At 39.4% G+C, this 25,873-nt stretch overlaps 2 protein-coding genes across 3 annotated transcripts; one reads left to right on the forward strand and one right to left on the reverse strand.

Moving 5' to 3' along the window:
• The first annotated feature begins 489 nt into the window (after positions 1-489).
• kif2a (kinesin family member 2a) lies at positions 490-18,141 on the forward strand. 2 transcript variants are annotated; one of them, XM_072681497.1, is made up of 21 exons: positions 490-659; positions 4,687-4,781; positions 6,473-6,595; positions 6,890-6,944; positions 7,107-7,241; positions 9,291-9,391; positions 9,817-9,912; positions 10,665-10,719; positions 10,815-10,977; positions 11,072-11,162; positions 11,258-11,321; positions 11,425-11,516; positions 11,645-11,787; positions 12,171-12,375; positions 12,628-12,738; positions 12,870-12,937; positions 13,232-13,318; positions 15,394-15,544; positions 15,799-15,900; positions 16,564-16,699; positions 16,844-18,141. In XM_072681497.1, the coding sequence occupies exons 1-21, from the start codon at positions 599-601 to the stop codon at positions 16,927-16,929; spliced, it is 2,220 nt and encodes a 739-aa protein (XP_072537598.1). In that variant the 5' UTR covers positions 490-598; the 3' UTR covers positions 16,930-18,141. The 2 variants fall into 2 exon arrangements, with proteins under 2 accessions (XP_072537598.1, XP_072537599.1); XM_072681498.1 differs by lacking the exon at positions 13,232-13,318.
• dimt1l (DIM1 dimethyladenosine transferase 1-like (S. cerevisiae)) lies at positions 17,961-25,809 on the reverse strand. Its single transcript, XM_072681500.1, has 12 exons — positions 25,674-25,809; positions 24,354-24,427; positions 23,924-24,010; positions 23,779-23,840; positions 23,578-23,671; positions 23,435-23,484; positions 22,374-22,497; positions 21,615-21,707; positions 21,316-21,380; positions 20,879-20,942; positions 20,627-20,733; positions 17,961-20,501 (listed from the first exon to the last, which is right to left on the reverse strand). Exons 1-12 carry the CDS (start codon positions 25,729-25,731, stop codon positions 20,459-20,461), a joined length of 921 nt encoding a protein of 306 aa, XP_072537601.1. The 5' UTR covers positions 25,732-25,809; the 3' UTR covers positions 17,961-20,458.
• Between the last annotated feature and the right edge of the window lie 64 nt (positions 25,810-25,873).

Below are 25,873 nucleotides of genomic sequence, written 5' to 3' on the forward strand. Positions count from 1 at the left end.
CTGATTAACAATATGATGATAACATTGCTGCTGTCCAACGAAAAACATGAAAAAACATCTCCATTTCGTCCGTTTTTAGTTTCCTCCATAGTTTGAACCCTGTAGCTGTTGATAGGGTGAATAAACCAATAGAAATAGAAGAGCTCTAAATAACATGAAATAAACACTTATTTTAGAATAACTTCTATTCAAAGTCAGGAGCATTTTTGCCTTTTTTTGTAAAGTCACAATTTTGGAGATTTGCAATATGCAATATGCGACGATATGCAATATTATATTGTGTATTATTTTTTTAAATATTTTTTTATATATAAGATAATATTAATAATGTCTTAATAAGAACTGTTATTATTAGTATTATTGTTATTATTATTTATATATTTAAAAAATAATTATTGTCGTTATCTCGGTTTGCTCACTATCCACCCAATTCAAAATATATCGTCACCAAAGTTGAGCGGCTTGCGCATGCGCAGATGCCGCCCCGCTCCTCGTATCTCTCCCGCTGGCCGCCTCGCGGGTGAAGCAACACGGAACAAATGTGAAGATTTCAAACAAAACCAGCGTTAAAATCGTCCGTGTTCGTCTCCGAGGAGCCATGGCGGTAAACTTCGGCAGAATCGTTGTCGGCGTGTACGTGGAGATAAAACGCAGCGACGGTGAGTTGATCCTCCGCTGGTGTTAACGCGAGCTAGCTGGGCTAACCCAACTAAACTAACGTTTCCACTTTGAAGTCTTTCTTGGATTAGATTAGCCGCAGCGCCGGCTAGGCTACGTGCTAATGCTAATGCTAGCGCGTTTGAACGGACTCCGCCGGGCACGCTGTCGGTTAGCCGGCGCTGCTCTCGGTTCTGTTGCTCTGGTAGCGAACGACCCACATACACACAACACAGCAGCGGCCGCTGCGGACTGGAAACCTAACCCGGCTACCTGCTGTTGTTAGACCCCAGCACTGATCTCTGAGGAGCAGCTAAACCCCTTCACGCGATTTCACAGAGTGTGGCCATGGTTCAGTAATGCCAGCGTGTTGAACTGTAGCTGCTGTGCTTTTAGATTATTGTATTGGCATTAATCGTTTATTATTATTGTCGTGGGAGAGCCTTCGTGATCCATCGATACCACTGTGAAACTTGGGTGTGTAAACTAATATACTGCTTTTCTCTCCCTCTCTGGATGAGCATAGAAACCCTCCAACAAATAAAATACCCAAAGCATCTCCCTCTCTCCTCTCTCCTCTCTCTGTGTCATGGGGCAAGGACTAAAGGTAGATGGCTCCATTTTAGGGAATTGGGGCATTACACTGTAAACTAAGGAGCCCCTAAAGTATCAAGGTAGAAAATGAATATTTAGATACCTCGTTGTAAAAAGGGAGATATATATGTGTATATAGTTGATATAATCTGTCTTTTATAATCTGATCTTTTTTTGCTGTGCCTGATCTACTACTTTTTTTAAATACTGTACCACCCTTACTATTGTATTGTATTAATGTGCTGTATTGTGTAATTGCTACTGGCTGCTAAATTTCCTTTCCGGATCAATAAAGTGTCTGTCTATCTTTTTATCTATCTATCTATCTATCTATCTAAGATAAGAGATAATATAGTCCGTATTAGTCCCGCAGTGGGGAAATTCACAATATATATATATCTATATATCTATCTATCTATCTAAATGGCTCGGTCAGTTAAACTAAAGCGTCCCTTGTAAAAAGAGCTATTTATTAAATTGGGAGAACAAATTGTTGCATTCAGGAAAGAGATTTATTAATTCAGGGAACAGTTTATTAAATGATGGAACAAGTGATTAAATTCAGCAAATGGTTAATGTATGCAAACCCTACTTTTCTATGATCTCCTATTATTTCTATGTTCTCTTTTTAGGATATCCATAGAAAACTGACATATTAAATAAACAACATACATTTGAAAGGCAGCCATTCGGTAGTAGCTCAGTAATCTCAAATTTGGTTCAAGGATGAGTGAAGTTTTAGACTGAAGTTTCCTAATTAAAATCACAATCAAAAGAAATGTGTAAAAAAAAAAAAAACACGACAACACAGAACTGATTTTAGCTGTTGCTGAGCTCGACCTGGAGTTCAGATTGAGCTACTTTTGGGTCAATAGTGAGATGTAAGCTGCGTTATTGAAACAATTTATGTTCAAATTCTTTAATTAAAACAACCATAGACAATCAACTTAATAATTGAACCTGCTGAACAACAGATGTAACTTAACTATCAGCAATCATTGTTTGTTTTCAGTAATTTATTTGACCAGTTTAACTATGTTATTACATGGCATTTATTTGCCTGATATGGGAGAGAGAATGAGTGAAAGCAATGTTATAAGCGCAGTGCTCCAAATAGCTGGTATGATGATGATGTTCACTGGCTATTGACTCTGTCAAACATCTTGATGTTAGCTAACATTAAGTGGGCCATTATACCTCAGACAATGTGCTGCATGTTGAAATAGCTGTTACTAACTTTGCCCCTCTGATGGGTCTAAACTAAAGCTTTTCTGGCAGCAGCAACTCTGCAAGAAGTCATAAACTGAATATATTACAAAGATAAGACGTGATTTTATCAACCCCTGCCTCATTCAGCGACACTGTTGCCACATTTGGGATGTGGGCAAGTAAACAGACTTATCCCAGCTTGAATAATGTACATCACTGCTGTTCCTTATGTAATAACACCAGGTTTTACCAGTGTGAGATCTATCTGTGCAGCTAACATTAGAGGTTAAAATAGTATTGCCATGTGATTTAGTATTTATGTCATTGCTCTCTCTGCCCAAGTCTACTCCGTTACACAACGGATGTGTTCATTTTAACACCCCCCTCTTCCTTCTTGTGAAGTTCCTGTATGAATTGCATTGTCCCGTTTGGTAATGATATGGGGGTTTAAAAGTCCAAGACAAAGAACAACCCTCCCAATACTTTTTTTAGTGTGGCATGTTGTTTTTTCAGATTTAACCTCTTGACCCATAAATGGATCCAGTTTTGCCTCATTTGGATTAGAGTACCTGAATGCTGAATATCGGTCTGATTTTTGTATTTCTATAAATAATACCATCAGTGTCAGTAATGTCCGTTGATGCCAACTAGAGACAGTGGTGAAAACAAAGGATCAGAATTGGATTTGTGTTAAAATATGCCTGGATTGATTTAGCACATTTTAGGGATCAGACCACACGGTTCTGTACGAATTTGGTTCCATGGGAAAAAAAGCAACAACGAGTACAGTTACTATAGTGCTACTTGTAAATCTACTACAATTCTCACAATTCCATGCAATTCTGGCAGCTTACAGTGGAACTCATGCTTGTAAACTTGGGTTTCACATTGTTTATCAATCTTCCAAATGAACCAAAAGTGACGTCTGTACTGTGATGGTTCAGTACAAATACGTGTTCCATCACATTTTCGCTGTATGTGATATCGCGATATATAGGATCGCAGGGAAAATGCTTCAGTAGAGTCTCTTAAAAACTACTATTCAGATACTCTCCCATGCTAAATACAGTGATCCAATTAATCAGCACTAATTACACTGTTTGTAATGAAACATGCAGCTGATCGGTGCACTGACAATATCCTTGATATGCTCAGAAAAGTATATTGTGCCTTAACGATAAAACAATTAATCACGATACGATCAGATATCGTCACATTGCATACCACTATACATACCTTAGAACCTCTGATATAATAAGTGCTATAAATTATCTTACAATACATTGTAAATAACTATCAATTCTGAATATAGATAGAACAACCATACCTGTTGATGTTATGAGTATGTTATAGGTTGTGTAGTTATGTGGTTGGTGTGGCGCAACAGATAACACCACTACCTGCCAGTGTGCTACCACACCACGTGGAATACTGGGGTTCGATTCCCGGTCTGGGTGACTATGCTGCGCTACACCAATAAGAGTCCTTGGGCAAGACTCCTAACACTACACTGGCCCTCCTCTGTGATACGAGGAACCTTGTAAGTCGCTCTGGATAAGAGTGTCAGCTAAATGCCATAAATGTAAATGTAGTTAAAATATGAGTGAGGAATTTTAGTTAAATTCAAGTTTATTTGTCTAGCATTTTTCACAAAACACTTAATCGAAAATTGAAGTGTGTGTCCTGTTCTATACCCTAAATGTTTAAGGAGTTTGACTGTAGTGGTTTCTAAAGGTTGTGTTGGTAGATTTATAGAGACGTTATTTGACTCGGGTGGGAAGGAATAGCTTATTTTTCTTAGATTGTAGGATTGTTTGCGCTACCGTATGAAATATCCAGTTGGCCCTTGTTGGAAGCTGCTGTAGAGCTGGTTACATTTCTGTTGTTGCTACTATTAAATAATTGCAGAGATTGGGGTGTGTGGAGGATGGCGCTGAATAATGGATACCGAGACATTGCTGTTTCTGCTCTGTTCTCCCCTGAGATGTTACAGCACTGAGTAGTACAACTTGAGAAATGTCCCGTGAAGAGGAGCTTTGTGTGTCTCACCTTTTACTTGGAAAGACCAGGTCTTAGGGTTCTGTGTCTGGGGAGAAATACCTGCCAAAGTGCATACGTTTTGTGAAGGCTGGATGGAGTGTGTGACGAGTCTTTCGACCTGTCTCACACAGCATTTTCCCGAGCGCCAAGCCTAAATCTTACAAATTAATTTTTGCTTTAATGCAGGGCGAATACATCAGGCCATGGTGACCTCTTTAAATGAAGACAATGAAAGTGTTACTGTGGAGTGGATAGAAAACGGAGACACGAAAGGAAAAGAGGTAAGCCCAACAGTCTTACGTAAGCTTATAACACTATTAATAATGTATGGAACAACAGTGCCATGTTGAGAGGGTAAGGAAAGCTACTGCACTGTTTAAAACGCTGAATGTTACTCTTAAAGACAGCTTGAGTTTGAGCAGTATGACAGGGTGTGAGTTCAACATTTTCAGTACACTAAGTACACAATCATACATTTAGAATTATGCCACACAATGAAATGTGTTCAGCACAACTGTGATGCTACGCTTATCAATTTTGAACATGTTTACTGCTCAGCAGATTATCAATTCAGTCATCCCTCAAAAGAGCTTAGAAACAGTGAGATAAATAACTGAAAATCACAATAGTTTATCAGTCTACTCATGTTTTAGCACAGGGACATTTCATTAAAATTCAGTAACGTCCAGTAAGAGAGAATTTCCTCAAGCTGAGGTCTGGAATATCATAATGTCTAACATAAATTATAATTCTGTGCAATAGCCTGTATCCTGAAAAAGCTAAGCTAAGTTATAAAAAACATTGTATGTAGTCAGCAAATAAATGTGACTTGTAATTGCAAATACAATTACAATTTCAGCAATATGTATTGTCAATTTGACACTGAACTGGAGGAATTATTAATACCGTACTGCAAATAAATTTATTTCAAGTAAAATAAAAAAATAAAACAATGCGTTTTAATTTTTTTTTTTATAAAATGAATAATAGCGGCGTGCCATAGTGGCATTCAGTTGTGTCATAGTGGCGCTCGACATTACTGCTTTTAATAATTATCATTAGTCTCGGGAACATGTCTCAGTTAACTGCCTGTGAGACGAATAAACACATACGAGTCTGTCCGTTCTTAAAGCTCCACTTTTCTGTTTTTAGAGCTGCCATGTGAATTTAACTTCCTCTGACTCGCTTTCTTCTCCGACCACTGTGTCTTGTCTTTTCCCTCAGTCAGTCGCAGCACACATCTGATTGGCTGGGTGGTAGGGCTGGGCGATATGGTAAAAATACTATATCACGATATTTAAAGACTTTTTTTGCGATACACAGTATTTATCACAATACATGTAAACACAGACTAAAAACCTCAGGAGCGACAGATTCTTATAAACTACTCTTCAGATACTCTCCTGTACTGAACACTGATTTTTATTCAACATTTCCTTCACCTCATTTGTTTAAACCAGTCTTATTACACTGTTAGTAATGAAACTTGCAGCTGATCAGTGTTTATTAAGCACTAACAGTATCCTCAATATGCTTAGAGAAGCGTATTGCTATCACTAACATAAAGGCTAAAAATGTTATGCTGCTAAAGAGAAACACTCTGTCAAAATTAAATAGTTACCAATAGTTTTTCGGTGATAGGTCAAGGTCTGGACAGGACAATGCGTATTAGTGACCTCTTATTTAACAGTTAATTTCGATGTTTTTTTAAGAAGCTATCTGTTCCTCTTTAGTGTCTGTGTAATAAGTGTATTTGTTTGCCAATCGCCACATGCTGATTTTAAATTAGCATTTGTGGTGTTTCTTGTAAAGCTTATGTATTTAGTGGGCAAAAGTTGAAAATGTGAAGTCGACTGAATGCAGTGTTACTTGTTGTATTCCTTGCACTACTACCTATATTAGTTATAAGAAAGGTACATGCTGGAACATGCTGGTTTTAATATATGTGTGTGTGTGTTGTTTTGTGAAACAGATTGATTTGGAGTGTATATTTTCGCTGAACCCAGATGTTGCTCCAGAGGAGGAGATTTCCTTGAGCCCTATAACCCCACCCCCTCCCACGCCAAGTTCTGTCAAAGTAAACAAGATCCCTAAGGTTGGTAGAAAATCCCAAATTTAGTATGTGGTTATATTTATCTTTACCACTTCACTCAGTCTAATTTAAAGACTCATTTGGGGATTTATTGGATCAGTTTACATCAGATTTACTTATACATGTAGTATACCTGTAGTATACACAAGAAAACACAAGACAAGAATGTATACATATAGTAACATAAGCACATAAATAAAATGATAAACTTTAGTGTAAAAAAGAAAAAGAGGGGGGTTCAGAAAATGTGCTTGTGTTTTATTCTGAAAGATATTTCTTGTTTTAACTGCTGTGCAGAATCGTAGAACCATTGCTCCTGGAAAGGCTGAGGTACCGTCCAGAGACAATAGAGGTATGTTTGCTTGCATGATTGTATTTAAGATTTTTTTTGTTGGTATTGCTGACTAGGGTATAGTTGGAGTATTGCTTTGAGCAGTCCTAAGCAAAACTGTCATTTTGTCCATAAGTGCATTACTCACGTGTGTGTGTGTGTGTGTGTGTGTTTTACTTTCAGTTGGCTCTACCCGGGCGCGACCAGGCCAGCAGCAGCAGCAGCAGCAGCCAGAGTCAGCCCCCCCTCCACCTGCCCAGCAACCAGCGCAACCTATACAAACCCAAACTCAGCAGAGCCAGCTACAGCAGCAGAACGGTAATCACACAGTACTCCATTGTTTACCACAGGACGTAGTTAAGTTCCAGTGCTGGCCTCCTGCAGAGAACGTATCCTATTGCAACCCCACAGCAGTGTTTTTGTTATTATACAGCTAGGCAGTTCTTTCTGTTGCAGTCTAGTGCTAAAATACCATAGTACATCTCTTTACATACTTCATGTACAACATACAACACTTTACAGACACAAAATTTAGCAACTCCAATTGTTCATATTCATTGGACAAGCAAAAAACACAATCCCTTTTACTGTGGAATTAATTCTTGTTTGTATGTAATCATTGAGCTTCTTCCTAGCGGGGGGTGATTTATAGCAGGTCCTCTGTGAAGAGTGAAGTTACTGTAGAGCAGTCACTGACCTGGCTCCCGCACTGATTAATCCTCTTGCTTTGAATTTGTGGAGCTTATGTTGGTCTGGCTGCTGCCTTAAACTGGTATTAAGTCAGTGCACAAATGTCAGTGTCTTGCATCTTAAGGGTATAAACCTTAGACTGTGTTGCTATATAAAACTGTAGGTCTATAATGTTCTGTAGGGCAACAATATAGGATCTGAATAATTATAATAATTAATCATATAGATATTTTAGTTATAACAGGTTTGTAATCTATCTGCTTCAATTATTGTTTTTACTGTAAGTAATATGCATTCTGAATGGTTTTGATATTTGAGTATCCATAATTAGTTAATGAATGGATATTCAGTTATCTGCAGGAAAGAAACAAACTAAATAAAAATAATTGAAATGACTGTAGGGCTAAAGTAAAAACAAATCTATTAAACAATGTAGCAACATGCAGAGGTATAGTCTAGACAAGACAAGACAACCATATTTATGATATAATCAACACTAATACTCATGTTACCACTGCCTTCTCAGTCATGTAATTAACAATGAATGTTTGGCACTGTGCTCAGATTTAGACTGTTAAAACATATAGCAGCTGCATTTTAAACTGTACTGCTGTCCTGCATGCTTTCGTTCTGTATGACTTTGTGATGAAACTTAAACCCAAACAGTGTTAGTACTCAAGTAGTCTCTCAAGTATTCAAATTCTGAAGGCTTACAAATTAGTGCTACTGTACCTGTGTACATCCATATGTTTTTTACAGTTACTATATATTATATAGTGATATATTGATAGGATGTAATTTCTGTTTCTGTTGACAAAACCTTCACTAAAGTAAAGTTGTCTTTCAAGCCCCGCTTGGATAAAAATAATTAATTAGATAAGTTTTCTTGGTCAGTGGTATACAAATAACGAAAACTTAATTCTGAAATAAATACTTATCTTGTTAGTTTACAAAGTAGCGCTGGAAACCAAATGAATGCAGACACTTCGTCAACAGGCTCCAACGCCGGACGCATAAACAAACACATGACTGGCTGAGCAGTGTTTAAATCTCCATACACACACAAACTGACTTCTGAATTAATGTTAATAAAGCATTTTGCTGTTGGCTATCATATATGGCTATCACTTGCCTATATGAGTAAATGTCATTGGCTCCATTTCGCTGTCTGTAACATTAACAAAAAGACAGAATGAGTCATCATTCAGATTTAATTGTCGTTCTAAATGCACTTCATTTAAAATGTTCTGCACCATAAAACTTTTATATGTTTAAAGCTGTGTCCAGAATCGGAGGTATGATTCGTCTCTGGCTGGTTTAAGTTGAGGGAGCAGATTGTATTGAATGACCTCACATGCTCCACTCCTGCCTTGTGGTTTGCTGTTTGTTCAAGTCTTAAATGACTTGGATGTTGCCAGATCATTGTGTTGATCGTCCGATTAAAGGGGCTGTTCAGTGCCAGTCAGATGACACAGACAGGGCCTGTTGTTGGGTTTTGCCGAGTGCCACCTGCCACAGGCACTCAGTGACCTCTAAGGGAACGCATGCAGTCTGCCTGTTTCTCTCTGACGTGCATAGAGTGGGAGATGAGGGGAAGAGGCCCTTTCTTAGAGGAAGTGACCAATGCATCTGTTTTAGTCAGAATTGTCTGACGGTGTTGTCATGCATGTTTGGCAGCGAGGAGGAAGTCTAACTGTGTGAAGGAGGTGGAAAAATTGCAGGAGAAGAGAGAGAGGCGGAGACTGCAGCAGCAGGAGCTGAGAGAGAAGAGAGCACAGGTCAGTGTAACACTCACACTCATCAGTTAACAGAGATCTTCAGTTGCTGCTGTTAACATTACTCTCAAAACTAAAGGTGCTTCAAATGGTTCTTTGTGCGATGCCCTAGAAATTCCACACATGGTTCTATGATAACCATTTGTAAACTTTCCCATGTTCTTCTCCCTCTTTTACATACAACATAGTCCTTCATGGAACCAAAGGTGCTTCTTTCATGCCATTTCTTTAAAGAACCATTTGAAGCATCTTTAGTTTTAAGATTATAGGCTCTGGCTTGGAGGAGCTGAGCATACATCAGTACAATAAAGAAACTTGTAGCTTGCTGATTTTATCCCACCGTATGTCCTTTATTCTTTCATTTTAGTAGCATTGCAAGTGTATCTTGCAGCTTGTAGTATAAATTGCATGTACATTCTGTTTTGAAGGAGGTTGACACGACAGTCCCCAACTATGAAATAATGCAGATGATCAGAGACTTCAGAGCGAGCCTGGACTACAGGCCGCTGACCACAGCTGATTTGGTAAGTGTGAACTGATGTGCAGATGCTGTCTTAGATATAAAATATAAAAGCTGGACTTGTATGGTGCAGGGTTTTAGTTTGTCATTTAAACCAAATTAAAACGAGTAGTTCTTTTACCTGTAGAACTGACCTAGGTCTCACTTTATTAAGTGTATCTAATAACTATGTAATTAAACATGTCTAATCCTTGCAGCAGCAGTATAACTACTTCACTGTTACAAATAGATTACAGTAGTAGCTCCCTCTGTTGGGTCCCGGTGCAAGGCCCTTAACCTTTCTGCTCCCTGGGTGCCACAGCAGAGGCTGTTCACCTCTCTGGACACATGCACTCATTGTCCACTGTGTGCTTTTACTCACTGGTGTGTGTGTAATTCCTGCATGAATGGCTGGAAGGTAAATTCCATCCGACACTGTGTGTCGTGTTTCTCAGTAGTAACAGCACATTTTCTCCAATGTAGTTATACATGTGTAATAAGATGAGGGTATATAGTCCTGTGTACTTAAATGAGTCACAACTGAGATTGATATACATGTAATCATACAAGCTGTACTGCATCTGTAACAGTGACCACATTAACAGTAGTTACATATGAATTACATGGGATAGTTAATGAGGAATATTAATACACAGTTATATAATAACATATTAATACAGAGACACTTAAAAGAAAGTGGAAACTTGACCTAAATTGCTGCTTCGGTAGTGATCGGAATTCATAGCTAAACAAAACTGTTTGATATTATTCCGGCAGATTGAAGAGCACCGAATATGTGTTTGTGTAAGGAAGCGTCCTCTCAACAAAAAAGGTAAAGGCGACTTCATCGGACTCTGAGCATGTGATCCTGTGTGTGGTTGCGTGAGTTGCGGTTTATGTGTAAGTGTTATCATTCTTGTGTTGTAGAACTCACCGGAAAGGAACTAGATGTCATCACCATCCCCAGTAAAGATGTGGTCATGGTCCATGAGCCAAAGCAGAAAGTGGACCTGACGCGTTTTCTAGAGAACCAAACATTTCGTTTTGATTATGCCTTTGATGACAGTGCAACGAATGAAATGGTTTACAGGTGACTTTTTCGTTACTGGTCAATTTTGGCAAATTTGGTGAAATTGTAGGCAGAAAATGAAATGCATTTTAATGTATGGAATTGTTGTGTGTAGGTTTACAGCAAGGCCTCTGGTGGAAACAATCTTTGAGAGAGGAATGGCCACGTGCTTTGCCTATGGCCAAACTGGAAGTGGAAAAACGCATGTGAGGAAACATCATTTATGCATTTCTTTTTTGCTTGTTTTCATATCTATGCTCAACCTTAGCTGCATTCACCTGGCATTTTTTTCTTTTTCTAGACTATGGGTGGAGATTTTTCAGGAAAGAATCAGGATTGTTCAAAAGGAATCTACGCATTAGCTGGTAACCCTTTTATTTAAGAGATTGTTGCAGCTGGACCACTTTGAACCAGTGATTCGGCTGTCCTCATAATTAAGCCCTTTCATTTGCTCTTTACCACATATAGCTCGGGATGTTTTCCTCATGCTGAAGAAACCCAACTACAAGAAGCTGGAACTTCAAGTCTACGCAACCTTCTTTGAAATCTACAGTGGAAAGGTATTTGGCTCTTGTCAAGTGTTTTTAACTGCTGTAATAAATATAAGATTGTTTTCTTGTATCATTGTAATGTGCAAGCATGTAAAAAATGGGATTGTTCCTTAGTTTGCATTGGTTTTGGTGTCCAGGTGTTTGACTTGCTGAATCGTAAGGCAAAGCTGCGTGTGTTGGAGGACGGGAAACAGCAGGTGCAGGTGGTTGGGCTGCAGGAGAGAGAGGTCAAATGCACTGAAGATGTCCTCAAGCTCATTGAGGTTGGGAACAGCTGCAGGTAACTCCAGGAACTCAAAATACATTTTGACATTGTGCACACATAATAAGCAAAGACTTAGGTTAGATTTATATTACAAATTTACGATTTTGTGTCTTTATCGTGAACACACTGATGTCTTTTGTCATGTTAATGGTTGCTCACGCACTGCCCATGCTGGTATGTATATTGATATGTATCTTGGATCAAGGCCCACATATAAAGGTGACTCAAATCTGATTTGGAAAGATCTGATTCGTCTCTCATTTAGGAAAGAATCACATATACCTCTTCTTTAGTATATTTCTGTGGTCCCACCCAACCCCTGATGAAATTAGTTCACTTTTAATCTCTTAATAATAAGAGATTAAAGGTAATCTTGACCTTCACCTCTACTTTTTCAGAACATCGGGACAGACTTCTGCCAATGCCCACTCGTCCCGGAGCCATGCCGTCTTCCAGATAATTCTGCGGAGAAAGGCAAAGATGCATGGCAAATTCTCACTTATCGACCTGGCAGGAAATGAGCGCGGAGCTGACACATCCAGTGCTGACCGGCAAACGCGTCTGGAGGGAGCCGAAATCAACAAGAGCCTGCTTGCACTGAAGGTCAGTGAGACATCAGTGAAGAGTGCAGGCACATACAAATTTAGATTTGTAAATAAACAAAAAAAGCACAAAGTGACATTTCTGGGGGGGAAATGAATAATTATTTTTACTTCTCCTGTAAATCTGTCATGTTGGAGACACAAGGTTTTTGTATGAAAGCAACAATAACTAACTTATGTCCTGCTAAAATGCTTTGCTATCTTTTCTTGTGAAATACTATTGTTTAAAACTCTGCTATCCTCTCTTCATTAGGAGTGTATTAGAGCCCTGGGGCGGAACAAACCACACACACCATTCAGAGCCAGTAAACTCACTCAGGTGCTCCGAGACTCATTCATTGGGGAGAACTCCAGGACATGCATGGTAAATAGCCACTCCCTGTTCCACACAGCTCTTTATTCAGGGAAGCCCAGTCTTCTTTAGTAAATGCAGTTGACTTCTGGTGTGTAGAACAAACTGCAGCTCTCGTTATGGCTTTGTTTTTTTCTGTTTAGATTGCCACCATCTCTCCTGGAATGGCTTCCTGTGAAAACACTTTAAATACACTACGCTATGCTAACAGGTAGGACTATTAAGTGTTTGCTTATTTTCTAAATTTTCCTCAATAAAAATGTAGAGTAAATATTTCCGGTGCTGCTTTTCTGTTGTTGAGTTGAAACAACTCAAAGTGAAGAGAATAGAAAGCATTTTATGTGCAGAGAAGTTCAGGGACCCTTTTTGAATGGTCTAATCTTTATTTAAATATTTACTACTAATGGATGTCCTGTGCAGGGCAAATGGCTGTATCCTGACTTCTGCTCTTTCTCCTCTTTCTCTGTCTTCGGCTGTCTTTCTTGCTTCTTCCTGGATTTTCCAGAGTAAAGGAGTTTGGGATTAGTCCCTCAGACATCCCGTTCTCTCAGGGGGGCTCGGGAAGTCGCTCTGAGCTTTCCCCCACCTATGAGTATGAGCACAAGCCTATTAATTCAGCTACCCACCTGCCTTACAAGCACACTCATGCCATTCACTTTCTGGTCACATCCTGTTGGCTGTTTTTTTGACCCATGATGCATAAGAAGGGACGTTCACCTTCATGCATTGCAATGCACCTTGATAATGTACAGCCTGCCATTTGAGCAGGCACTGTGCGTTCTAGTGTAGTAGCTAATTCTGCTTCTTTGTCTCATTTTGAGTGATGTGCTTTAATGAATAATTTTCATTGCCTTCCCACCAATTTTAGTCTGTTTTCATTTCATTATTTTAACCCTGGGCATGTGTGCTGTGCCTTTTTAGTGCTATTGTTGTTGTGATGGCTTCCTCTCCTTTTCTGTGGCAGAAAAAACACCCAATCTAACCTGAAAATGCTTAACCTTACTCTTGGAGATCTACTATCCTGCACACTTTAGTTCCATCGAAGCACAAATTCTGCAGCAGTACGCTTTCCTGAGTATTTTGCGGGTATTGAGACAAATACGTGCACCTTTACCTTATTAAAGGAATAGTTCAGCAGACGTAATAGAGGGGCTGATGCGGTAGTTATATGACATGATTTTACACTAATATGTTCTGGCGAGAGACCCTGTGCAGCTCCACCAAAGTAGTGTAGCTCCACAAATAGTGTAGTAGCAGCAGTGCAGTAGTCAGTGGAGCATCAGCATCATTTTGAAGTTATTTTAAGGTTACATTTCTACATAATGTAGGTTTCAGCTGTGTGAATGATTTGATATGAGCAAAGATAGTATGACTTCTCTGCTCTCTCTCTTAAGCAAAGAGGCAAAATAAAGCATCAAACAAGTCTTGGTGGATCAATTTTATGTGAAAAGTTTTGTTTGTCACTGGTCCATTCCTTTAAAGAATTCTAACTGACTGCATGTTTTGTTAAAAAGAGAATTAAAGCGGCATATCTGTCAATGTTTTTTTTTTTGTCATATAGTCATACACCATACAACTTGCAGTGACATGCTTTGAAAACTGTTAACTCGTATGAAACAATAGTATCGAATATAAGGTATAATATATAAAACAAGCAAAGACGCAGCTTTGCTAAATAAAATAAATAACCCTAAATTAAAAAAAGTACAAAATATACAGACATAATAAATATGTAAGAAAAAAATATAGCAGTGGTCTGGAGATTCTGAGTTCTAGGGCTAGGGCGATATGGTAAAAATACCACTATTTTTTTCATGACACACAATATTTATGACAATACATGTAATCAGACTGAAAACATCAGTAACCACTACATCTGCTGCTCTTCATCTAATTAAACCAGTCTAATTACACTGTTAGTAATAAAACTTGCAGCTGATCAGTGTTCATTAATCACTAACAGTATCTTCAATATGCTTAGAAAAGCATGTTATCATAACAAAATATATCACAATGATAAAATATTGTCATATTGCCCAGCTCTACGGAGTACCACTCCTGATGCCAGACAAGCAGGATAACTGCATAACTGGCTATGCTTAATTAGATGTAGTGATGCATGGTGTATAAATGTGACACTGTTGGTAGGTGTAGTCTCTTCCAAAATGTCAAATATTAGAAGCATTCAAGTGTTTAAAGACTGCGTCATTATTACTTTTTTTTTTTTTTTACCATTTTGCCCACTAGTTTAGCCCTGATGTGAAACACCTGGCTGTACTATTGTTGTGCTCCTGATGAGGCTGAGGAGACTGCAGCAGTTGTGTAAGATCGGGGGTGGAAGCACATGGTGCAGGGTGGTTGATCTCTGGAAGCATGGGGGCACTGCTGGTCTAACCTTTTGTTGCTTAAAGTAATAAAATCACTGTGGGGTTCTGAGGGAACATGATGACACCATAAGCAGTCAGATGAACTAAATGAAGCAATCACTACATTAAGTGGTTGAATTTGTTTTGCTCTTTTGGTAAATAGTATCTGAGAACACTGTCAAATTATTATATTATATTAGTGATTGCAGCCTCCTTCTTTTCTGTGCATGGTGTCATTTACATTAGTGCAGTCACTGCAGAACCTAGAGTAAATATAAAACTGCTCCTTGTGTGTCTACAGAGTAAAGGAACTGACCGTGGACCCCAATGCTGTGGCAGAAGGAGTTCGACCCAACATCAACGCCATCAACCAACTGGACATCATGGACGAGGAGTGGGAGCTGAGCAACTCCCCTCAACGAGATGACCTCAAGCTGCTATGTGAACAGAATGTAAGGAGGGAGCCTATCTGTAGCCTATTTATAATGACATCTAAGCACTAGGACTGCAGTGAAACTAGACTCTCTGGCTAGTTTTTAGCACAACTACATCATATGCTTATCATATAAGTGAAAAAGTGAAGGGTTGGAAATCTAACCTAAAGTTGCGTCCGCTTTTGCTGTGATCTGTGATCGGGTCTAAATATAGCAGATTACAGAATAATGATAGCCAGTTCATTACTAAAAATGACCATCATGTTTTGTAGGAAGAGGAAGTGTCCCCTCAGCTCTTCACCTTCCATGAAGCAGTGTCCCAGCTGGTGGAGATGGAAGAGCAAGTCCTGGAGGATCACCGGGCAGTGTTCCAGGTGACTGATATTTACACTTTGCACGTACATCTTGGGTGTCCAGTTATGCATTGAACATGGGTTAGTGTTATATTTTAGTTGTATGTGCAGCAGAAAGCAAGTCTCAGTATTGAATGTAATTGCAGAGTTGATATTCTCATTGAGCACCATTGTTGGTGCTAATGTGTGGAGTGAGATTCAGTCAGATTACATTTCAGTGTGCATTCTGCTCTTACTGGTTCTAGTAAACTGTTTTGGGTTGGGGTTTTTTTTTTTTAAAAAAAACTGTTAAATGGCCTGGGGTGGCAGTTGCAGAGACTCCATTCTCCCTGTTATAATCAGTGGAGCATCAACATGATTTGAAGTTTTGTTTAGAAGAGAATTAAAGGGGCAAATCTAAGGTTTCTCCCAATGGAGATACCTTGACAGGAGATTCAGGGATTCCGATGATACCAGATGTGCAAGATAACTGTAAAACTGGCCATGCTTGCATGTAGTGCTGCATGGTGTTTAAAATGTTGGAAAAAAGCAAAGGTAAACTCAGCCCATGGGGAACAACCTAACATGACATCTGTACATAGCTGTATAAATGTTGTTTTTAATTGTGTCAACGCAGGAATCGTCTATAATCAGTACTTATTTATTTTTAGATTTTATTTAAGCTTGGTGTTTTTTCATGTACAGGAATCAATCAGGTGGCTGGAGGATGAGAAGGTTCTCCTGGAGATGACTGAGGAGGTGGATTACGATGTAGACACCTACTCGTCCCAGCTTGAGCAGATTCTTGACCAAAAGATTGAGATCCTGATTGAGCTCAGAGGTGACTCCATTCATCCATTTAGTCTTTCGTTATTTAATTAACAATGTCTCTATATTTTCAGAAATTATAAATGTTCTGTAATGCAGGTTTTCATTTGATGTGTTTTTTACTAAGAGCTTGAATGTGTCTGCTTTCATTGGACAGATAAAGTGAGGTCGTTCCGCTCGGCCCTGCAGGAAGAGGAGCAAGCCAGTCAGCAGATCAATCCCAAAAGACCTCGTGCTCTATAGGCCATGACGGCGCAAGCATGACTGCTAGACACCTAGCGCTTTACAATGAAGCAGATTCAGCAAAGAAACTAAAACATACAAACAACAACAAGAAGGATCTGTGCTAGATGACCTAGAGTACAGAGGAGTTCTCCAGAAATTCTTTTTGCTTAATATTCAAACCATTGGTTGCATTCGTGTACTGAACTGCTTTGACTGCTGATCTTCAAGCGATGTCTACCATTAGTTCCATTCATGTGCTGACCTAGAGATGAAACATCTGGCATATATATTTGCAATGAACAGCTCTTCAAGATCAGCAAGTCAGCTGTACGAACACTTCATCAGGAAAGGATTAAGGAAGGTGAATTCATGTTTTGTTTTTTTCTGAGATTGGTTGAAGTAAGACTTGGGAAATGTTTTGTTTATTTTTTAATTTTATTTATTTACTTTTTTTAAATTTTAGCTAAATGGCTGTTGGTCCACTCTTTTAGGGGTTGTTACCACTTCTTCTTCTTCTTTTGAAGTTCAATTCTATGCATGAGCATTTAATACCGTTACCAGCATGACAGACCAGACCAGACCAGACCCATCTGCACTTTACATAACTCTGTTTCTATGGAGTCTGTCAGTGAATCTCCTTCAGCACTGCATAGACATGTTATTATACTGTCTCCCATTGGAGGGTCCATTATGTCATTTATAGTGTTCGTTTTAGTCCCACTGTTTGTTTTGGGTTTTTTTGTTTTTTGTTTTTTTTTAACATTTTTTGATGTTTAGTATGTTTTTAAAGAAGGTTGCTGCTACGCAGAGGTGGAAGTAGAGCTGAGGTCAGTGAATGGTAGTGAAGATTAATAGGCTCAAATGTGAGGGTTGTTTTTAGTATCACTATAACGTTGTTTTCTTTATTTTCATTTTCTTTACTGATGTGCTTTACTGGTGTACTGATGTTCTGTTTGACCAGCTGTAGAACGCTTCTCTTCTCATCATACCATGTTTCTGATTTTTGGCAAAGTAACTGTTGCACAAAGCACTCCTCTCTTTTGCTTTCTACATTTTAATACTTCCAAAATTCTACACCATCCAGTAGCAACATTTGTAACAATAAACAAAAAACAGAATTAGGACAAGAAGCTATTAATTGTTATTTAGGTCACAACACTCACCTACAGCTGACATTTTTCACTGTTGGCACCAAAGTCAATGGTGGCTAAATAAACATTGATTTGACAAGTCTCATGTGATTTTTGGGGGCAGGCATTTATACTGTATCAGTCTTTGTGCTTTCTTGGTTTTGTAGGGCCAGAGCAGAGAAAGGAAATACAGGGGCAGGCAGACTGCGATGAACTAGTCTCCGCCTACTCAGTCTTTCTAAAGACAACAAGGCAATCATGTAGCAGCCAAGCAATTAGAAAGGGACATGGCACCTGCTCAGTTTCAAGTGTTTTGAAAGAGGTACCCATACTATTCAGACTAATGGAGTTTACTTGATCTTGATTGTATTGCAGTGTTTGGGGCAATAGAGTTCTTGGTTAGGAGATTCTCACTTAAAGCTTTCACCCTATTGGCAGGTTCCAAGTTCAGATCCTGGCAGTGCTTAAGTCATCCATGTGTATTAGTCCAAGTAAGCACAGTTGGCTTATAGTCCTCTCTTTTCAATCTCCAAAAGCACTGGCCAACTGAGAGCATCTGCCAACTTGCGTGCACAGACCTGCACAGTCAGTTTCTGCAGGGTTCTTCAAATCCAGGATAAAACACATTTAACAAACTAATAACAGATGCTTAATTTGACAGCATACAGCATACTTTTGACAGCAGACCTTCAAGAGTGGAATGAAGGACAAGACTGGGGTATCCTGTGTTTAGAAGAAGCATATGCTTGCCTAAACAATCCTTGATAATCTAGCCTTTATTTTTATAGGGAATCAGATAAACTATAATCAAGACAATTGGGCAAACATTAATGAATGTAGTTTAATTGTGGGGTGAGTTAAGGGGACCCAAGATTAAAACCTGTCAGTGGCAAAGTTACCCATGTTTACTAGTCAAAGCAGGCACACTTAGCCCATTGTGTTGCTTTCCTAGGTCTGGCCAACTGGGGGCATCTGCCAGCTCACACACAGAATCGTGTAGTCAATTACTGGATAATGCTGTGTTAGCAGCAGACTGAAACAATGTATGGGCTTTTCATGACTGATTCTGTGCTTGTTTTAACAATTCTAAACCAAAGCCACTAAATAACTTTCATTCGTTACAATGGCACCTGTAAAGAAGTGGGATCTATATATTAGAACAGTTAGTTCTTGATGTTGATGTGAAAATGGGCCAGCATAAGAATCTGAGACAAGGGCCAAACTGTGATGACTAGATGACTGCATGCCCTAAACAGCTGCTCTTGTGGGGTGTTCCCAGTATTTAGTGTTCAGTACCTGCCAAAAGTCCACCCAAGGCTTATTGATGTTCATGGGGAGTGAAGACTAACCCGTCTTGTCCACAAAAATTCTAATGCAGCATAACTCTGGCCATGTCTTGTGGAGTCCACGCAAGTGGCAGAGCTGTTTGGGTGGGATAAGACATACCTACACATTATTTGGAAGGAGGTTTAAATCTTATGGCTGATCATGTATACTAACAACCGGGAGAATATAAATGAATGCAAGTGTTAATAGTTGGCAACTAGGGCTAGGGGCTCTCCCATAAAACAAGGGGCTAAAAGAGTTGCTTCCTAAGGGCAAGTCCAAAGTTCAGATTGTAGAAAAGCCAACGTTGCTCATGTCCCCCTCAATTTAATTTAATTGCATTCAGCAACAAGAGCATGAGTGAGGATGTTGATCACCACCCCAACCCATCCTAGAAGTATTAGGTATTAGATGGAGCACCATCATTCCATAGAGCATGGTTTCACTGCTCCACAGCTCAATGCTGGGGGACATTATGGGTTCATGATTATCTGCTCCAGAGAGTCCTATTCTATTGACAGTACTTCTCTACAGGGGCTAGATGAGCTGTGTGTGCATTTGCACTGCTGTAATAGGTACAGCTTAAATCAGCCGAATGCATTCATTAGAAGGTGTGTCCACAAACATTTGAACATACAGTGTATGTACATATTAAAGTTTATGTAACCAAAGAAGAAAAGAGATGCTCTGAGAACTGTTCCAACAGCAAATGAATGATTTGTATTGGGAGAAGGGTACTTTAAATTAGTACACGATACTGGAAGGTTATTTGTTCCCAGTACTTGAGAAAACAGATACTGAGAATTACTGTCCTTTATAAAATACACATCCTCCACACTGTTCATCTGGAACAGTGAAGCACAGAGACCCTCCGCAGCACATCCATACAACGTGCATGTGCCTTTCCTGGAGATGGTGTTACCTGTAAAAATCACTCCTAAACCTAAGAGAAAGGAAGTGACAATCCTCTTGACCATAACATACAGGCTGTAGCTCAAGGAGGCACAACGAAGAGAATCACCAATCGGGAGTTCAACAACTGCATCAATATTCAGTCCAAACATACTGTAGTTGTGCTTATTGCACTGTCCTTATGAAAAGTGGATCCCAGCAGAGTTGAACGCATGAAGAAGTCTGTGAGACAGAAAGGAACATTATTAATCTAAGCTACACTTAGATTAAACTTAAGCACACAGAAGAAACCGATGAACGAATGCTCAAGTAAACAATGGACATGTTTGCAACATAAATTTACGTACACCATGAAATCGTCAATATCCATGGATCGTGCTCGCTTTTCAGTAAACTCTGATTCCTGAAGAACAGCTTCAATCTTCTGAGAAATGCTGAAGTCCTGTGGTACTTCCTATTATCATAGGATGCGATATATTAACTTAAATGTGCATCACATGTTAATTATATACAACATGTAAAGTAATGCAGAGCTACATTTATTTTAATGTGATCTCTGAGTCACAGCCAAAAACACAGAGGCACCAGTGTTTACTCACTATGTTGTGAACGGAGCAGTGAATTCTGTAGTTCTTCTCCAAAAGCTGCTCAACAGCAGCAGACCTACAAAACACAAAAGGTTTAAAATCGTGAAACATAGTTAATACTGTTTCACGATTGTTTTTCAAAACCCAGCTGACAGATCTCTGAGCCTGTACACCTGGCATTAGCATGCGTTTTTAATGCTAGGACCATGTTCTGATTTTACCTTGTCTGCATTAAAAAAGCCAGATGTAAAACACCCCCATAATTGATGTGCTTTTCATGCAGGAGAGTAAATCGGTAAGGTCTGGTCACACTAGGGACACATTTAAATAATAAGAGTAAACAGGACCCGGTCAAAGTAGATCCCGATTCTAAGCATATACAAAACACACGCTAATGCCAGGTGGAAACAGGCCTTTTGAGTCATAGAGAATACTGTGCAAGTACTTACTTGAAAGCTGCACTGAGTGTTTTGTTCTTTCTTACAAATGCAATTCTGACAAGGCCATCCCACTCCTACAGGAAAATATAAACAAGCAAACTAAGTGCCATTGTGGTCATATCCACTCTGACATCTCACGGTCACACACAATCCTAGTCTCTCCATTTTCACACATTTTTCATTTGGTTCTTTACATTGGAACATTGTGCCATAATAAATGGACCAATAGAAATGCTCCAAAATGACTCCAGAATTAACTTCTTAAGAGTTACATCTTTTAAATTTTCATGAGAACCATATATTCAAACCTGAAAATTGATTGGTGGTGGTGGATTCTTTGGCTCTATCCTGACCACGCTGGACTCCACTTTAGGAGGAGGCCTGAAGTTATTTTTCCCCACCTGAAATAAGCAAGCAAAAAACGGGATGCCATAGTTTTGTTCTTAGGGCAGCCTGAAAAGACAATAATATAAAACAGTCTTCAAACTCCGACTAAAGACCCACCTCTTCCAAGAGTACTTGGGTGAAGTGTGGTGCAGAGTGTTGTGGTCTTCATACTGATTTTTGTATTTAGTAGCATCTAATGTTTGGAGGTATGTTGGATCCTAGTCTATACAAACTAGCTAAGAGTGTTTTGTGAGTAAACAGTGAAGCACTTCTTTAAGTCGCTCTGAAGAAGAGCGTCTGCTAAATGCCTTCGATGTCAATTTAAATGTAAATACTTTACATATGCTATTTATTCCCTTGATTAGCATGTATAAGATACTGCAGATTTGTATTGAACTGTACTGACAAAAAACCTTTTCCACTCTGTATCTTCAATAATGAAATCTGTGTACATTATGACCAATATACAAGTTTTCAATTATGTCAATTCTGATCAGTAGACACACTAAAATCCAACATCCATCAGGCTTGTTTACACATCTGATGGTGCTGTTCAAGACTTGTTTGTGCTTGAAACATCCAGAAACACAGATAATCTAATCTATGTTCCTGTTGATCAATATTCTTTGGCTAGTGCTGATTAGCATGCGAGAGCAGCAGAAGCAGCAAAGCTGACTGACCTTCATGAGGTGGTCCACCCTGGCCAGCAGCTGCGTGTTGATGGACAGCCTGCAGTAGAGCTTGTCCCCGGGCTTTGCCACCAGCCGCATGGCAAACTCCCTCTGGAACATGAGCACTGCACACCTTTCAGACAAACAATACTCCAGTTTAGCCAGACTGAAGCAGACTGCAGAAACTGAAGGCTATTCAAGATAAACTTTGCTGTGAATGCAAGACAATCCTATCCGATCCTGACATTTTACACCAGTCCTGAAGTGCTCGACTCATACACAGTTTTATGCTTTACCTGCTCAAGCACACCGGATTTAACTCACTAGTAATGATCAGGTTTAGTATGCATGTTAGAGCAGAGAAATCAGCAATTTGTGCTAGACCACAGCCCTCAGTTTCCCAGCCCTGTTATAATGGATCCAATACCTGTAACTGTAGCCTTTTGACTTGGATATTCTCAGTTTTCCCGGCATGGGAGTACAGCACACCCTTTATGGTTTTAAACTGGCACCAAGCAGCTTCATTAAACTAAGAGCATTTTAAAAACTAAATGATTGAGGAGATCTGATATTGTATTGAAATATATTTATCATACTACAAAATGATCACTTGAAATGTAGGCTAAAAACAAAATATCACACTGACAACTGTTTACTAAAAAAAGTGGTACTAATTGGCAGCACATCTTAATTAAATTGTGGTTATCTATGAAAACACAAAGATCAGATTGGAATGGGCCAACTGTCAGTATTAAGGTACTTGGATCAGATTCCTCCAGATTTCCCAATAAAACAGAAAGATTTTATTAAACGCTAGTAACCTTGCTACAGTTTTGGTTGTAGAGTTGGACAAAGTTTTCCCAAGTTAAACAAAACTTTTTTGGCAGTTTGGCAAACAATTTATTATCTTAATTTCAAACCAGATGAAATATAAAATGATTAAAAGCAAGCGTTAATACAGCTGAGAGAAGTGTAATAAAATAAAGCAACATAGCATTTGCCATAGTATCATTCAGTACAGAGTATAGATATTATACTTATTTATATTAATTAAATGCTGAAATTCATACCTGAAAGAAGGTCTGTGAAGAAGCAGCTTGAACACAAAAGGTGAAGATATCTGCAAAATAATGAAGAATGCAAATACAAATTTGGCTTAAAACACAGAAGAAATCAGAAGGTTATTTACAAAAAATAAATGCTGGATTATTACCTGGTATGGTAAATTTGCTACACAGACATCAAAGAATGGCAGTTCTGTCTTTAGGACATCTCCGATTAGGATCTGAAGCTTCGTCTGCATGGGCCTGTGAAAGTTAGTTTAGACTGAGATGAGTATACATTGCATTAAAAGTCTGATTCGCCAAATAAAAAAAGAATAATAATAAAACAGCAAAACTCAAAAGATACTTACGTGCACTGCACTCTCTTCTGCAGTTCAGCTACCAGCCTGGTGTCCAACTCACAAGCTACTACCTTCCAGAAAGAAACCATGGGCTTTACGTTGATGTTCAGATACACAGCATAAACCATACATCCTCTACTTTAAGCATATTTACTTTTTTGGCCTTCTCCAGAAGTTTCACCGTCATGTTACCAGTTCCAGGTCCCACTTCCAGGACCACATCTGTTGGTCTTAGGGCTGCCTGAGAAGACAACATTGTAAAAAAACAAAAAAACTTTAATAATTCCCTTTACTAACATGTATGAGACACAGCAGATTTGTTTGAACTGTACTGACTAAAACCTGTGTTCTCATGCCCAATCATTTTACAGTCCCTAACACTTTACACTCTGTTTAATCCCTAAAAGCAAGCAGGATATTCATCTGATGCTGGATAACTACAATATCTGCACTTTATTTAGTTGAAAAATAATAGATATCATCATCATCATCATCATCCCACAGTTTCCATAGTGGTCCATCTTCATCTACTATGATTGTTCAATAATATGTTCTTATAAAGATCAGGCTCAACATGGACCTACCTTCTCAATGATGCCATTGACCACCAAAGGATTTTTCAAGATGTGCTGACCAATGCCAGTGTTGAACATAATCCCTGAAACAAGGATGGAGAAAGTGACGGCATTTAATCGGTGACGGCCTTTACTCATGAAAGTTAAGCAGGTGTGCGAGTACTGGAAACACCTGACTATTCATGACAGGGTTGTGGGTTTGATACCCGGGCTCGGCAAGCTGCCACTGTTGGGCCCTTGAGCACCCTTCACCCTATCTGCTTTGCGGGCGCCGTAGCAATGTCTGCCCACCGCTCCAGGCATCTGTGCTCACCGTCACAGTGTGTGTTTGATCACTAGTGTGTATGTGTGTGTTCACTGCATGGATCGGTTAAGGCAGAGGCCAAATCAGGCCTCAAATGGTACAATTGGTTGTCTTGTCTTTTCTTGTCTAGTCTGCATCTGTGGTGGGACAGTGGTGGCTCAGCGGTTAGAGCGCCGGGATATCGATAACAGGGTTGTGGGTTCGATTCCCGGGCTCGGCAAGCTGCCACTGTTGGGCCCTTGAGCAAGGCCCTTTACCCTCTCTGCTCCCCGGGCGCTGGAGTTGGCTGCCCACCACTCTGGGTGTGTGTGTGTACTCACTGCCCCTAACACATGTGTGTGTGTGAGTGTGTGTTCACTACCAGATGGGTTAAATGCGGAGGACACATTTCGCTGTACAGTGACAAATACGTGCACCTTTACCTTTTATCTGATTTGATTAGACCACAATTTAAATCATTAATGCTGATGCCAGTAAGTCAGTTGTATTTCACTGAGTGAAGAACAGGGTGCTTAACTATCTTGTTCATTTCATGGTGAGGACTCGCGTGGAATCGATTCTTTAATAAACTGACTCCCTCGAAACTCATCACTTGGACTCAAAACAACAAAAGGTGCGCCTTTCGCTAAACCACGCCCCTTAACGTAGACCGTCCAATCACAGCTTAGCAGTTGTAATAAAGGCCCTTGCAGCACTGACCATTTTTGAGAATTTAACAAAACGTCAAAACTTTACGAGGGACACGTTTAAATCAGACACCTCAATGATTTTAGCTACAGTTTATATATTTTGGAAATACATTTAAAATTATAAAAAGTTTCATACTTGAAATCTAGTAAATCTAGGGCTTATTAATAGTAATATTTTACAAAGAGCATATTTACCTCCACTCAAGTACTAGAGTTCTGTACTTCGCCCACAACTAACCAGTACCACTGAGCACCGCTGAGAACAGCTGATCAAGAAGCCAGTCCAGCTAAGAACAGAACAGGGGCACTATTTTGACAAGCTTCAGGAACCCCTACCTTGAGTTTTCACCTCCTGGTGCTGTCGAGATTTCTTCTCAGCTTTTACTTTAGGCATTTTGATAACGATAGTTATTTAAACACTGAATTTCCGACCAAGAACAGTCTCGACACGTGTGTGTGTGTGTGTGTCCTGTGCTCCTGTTCGCTACAGCAGGTTTAGGGGTTGAGCTCAGCGCCTCCCCGCGGCCTGGAGGTGA

This window comes from Salminus brasiliensis, chromosome 6 (genome assembly GCF_030463535.1).
Source record: "Salminus brasiliensis chromosome 6, fSalBra1.hap2, whole genome shotgun sequence".
Lineage (NCBI taxonomy): Eukaryota > Metazoa > Chordata > Actinopteri > Characiformes > Bryconidae > Salminus > Salminus brasiliensis.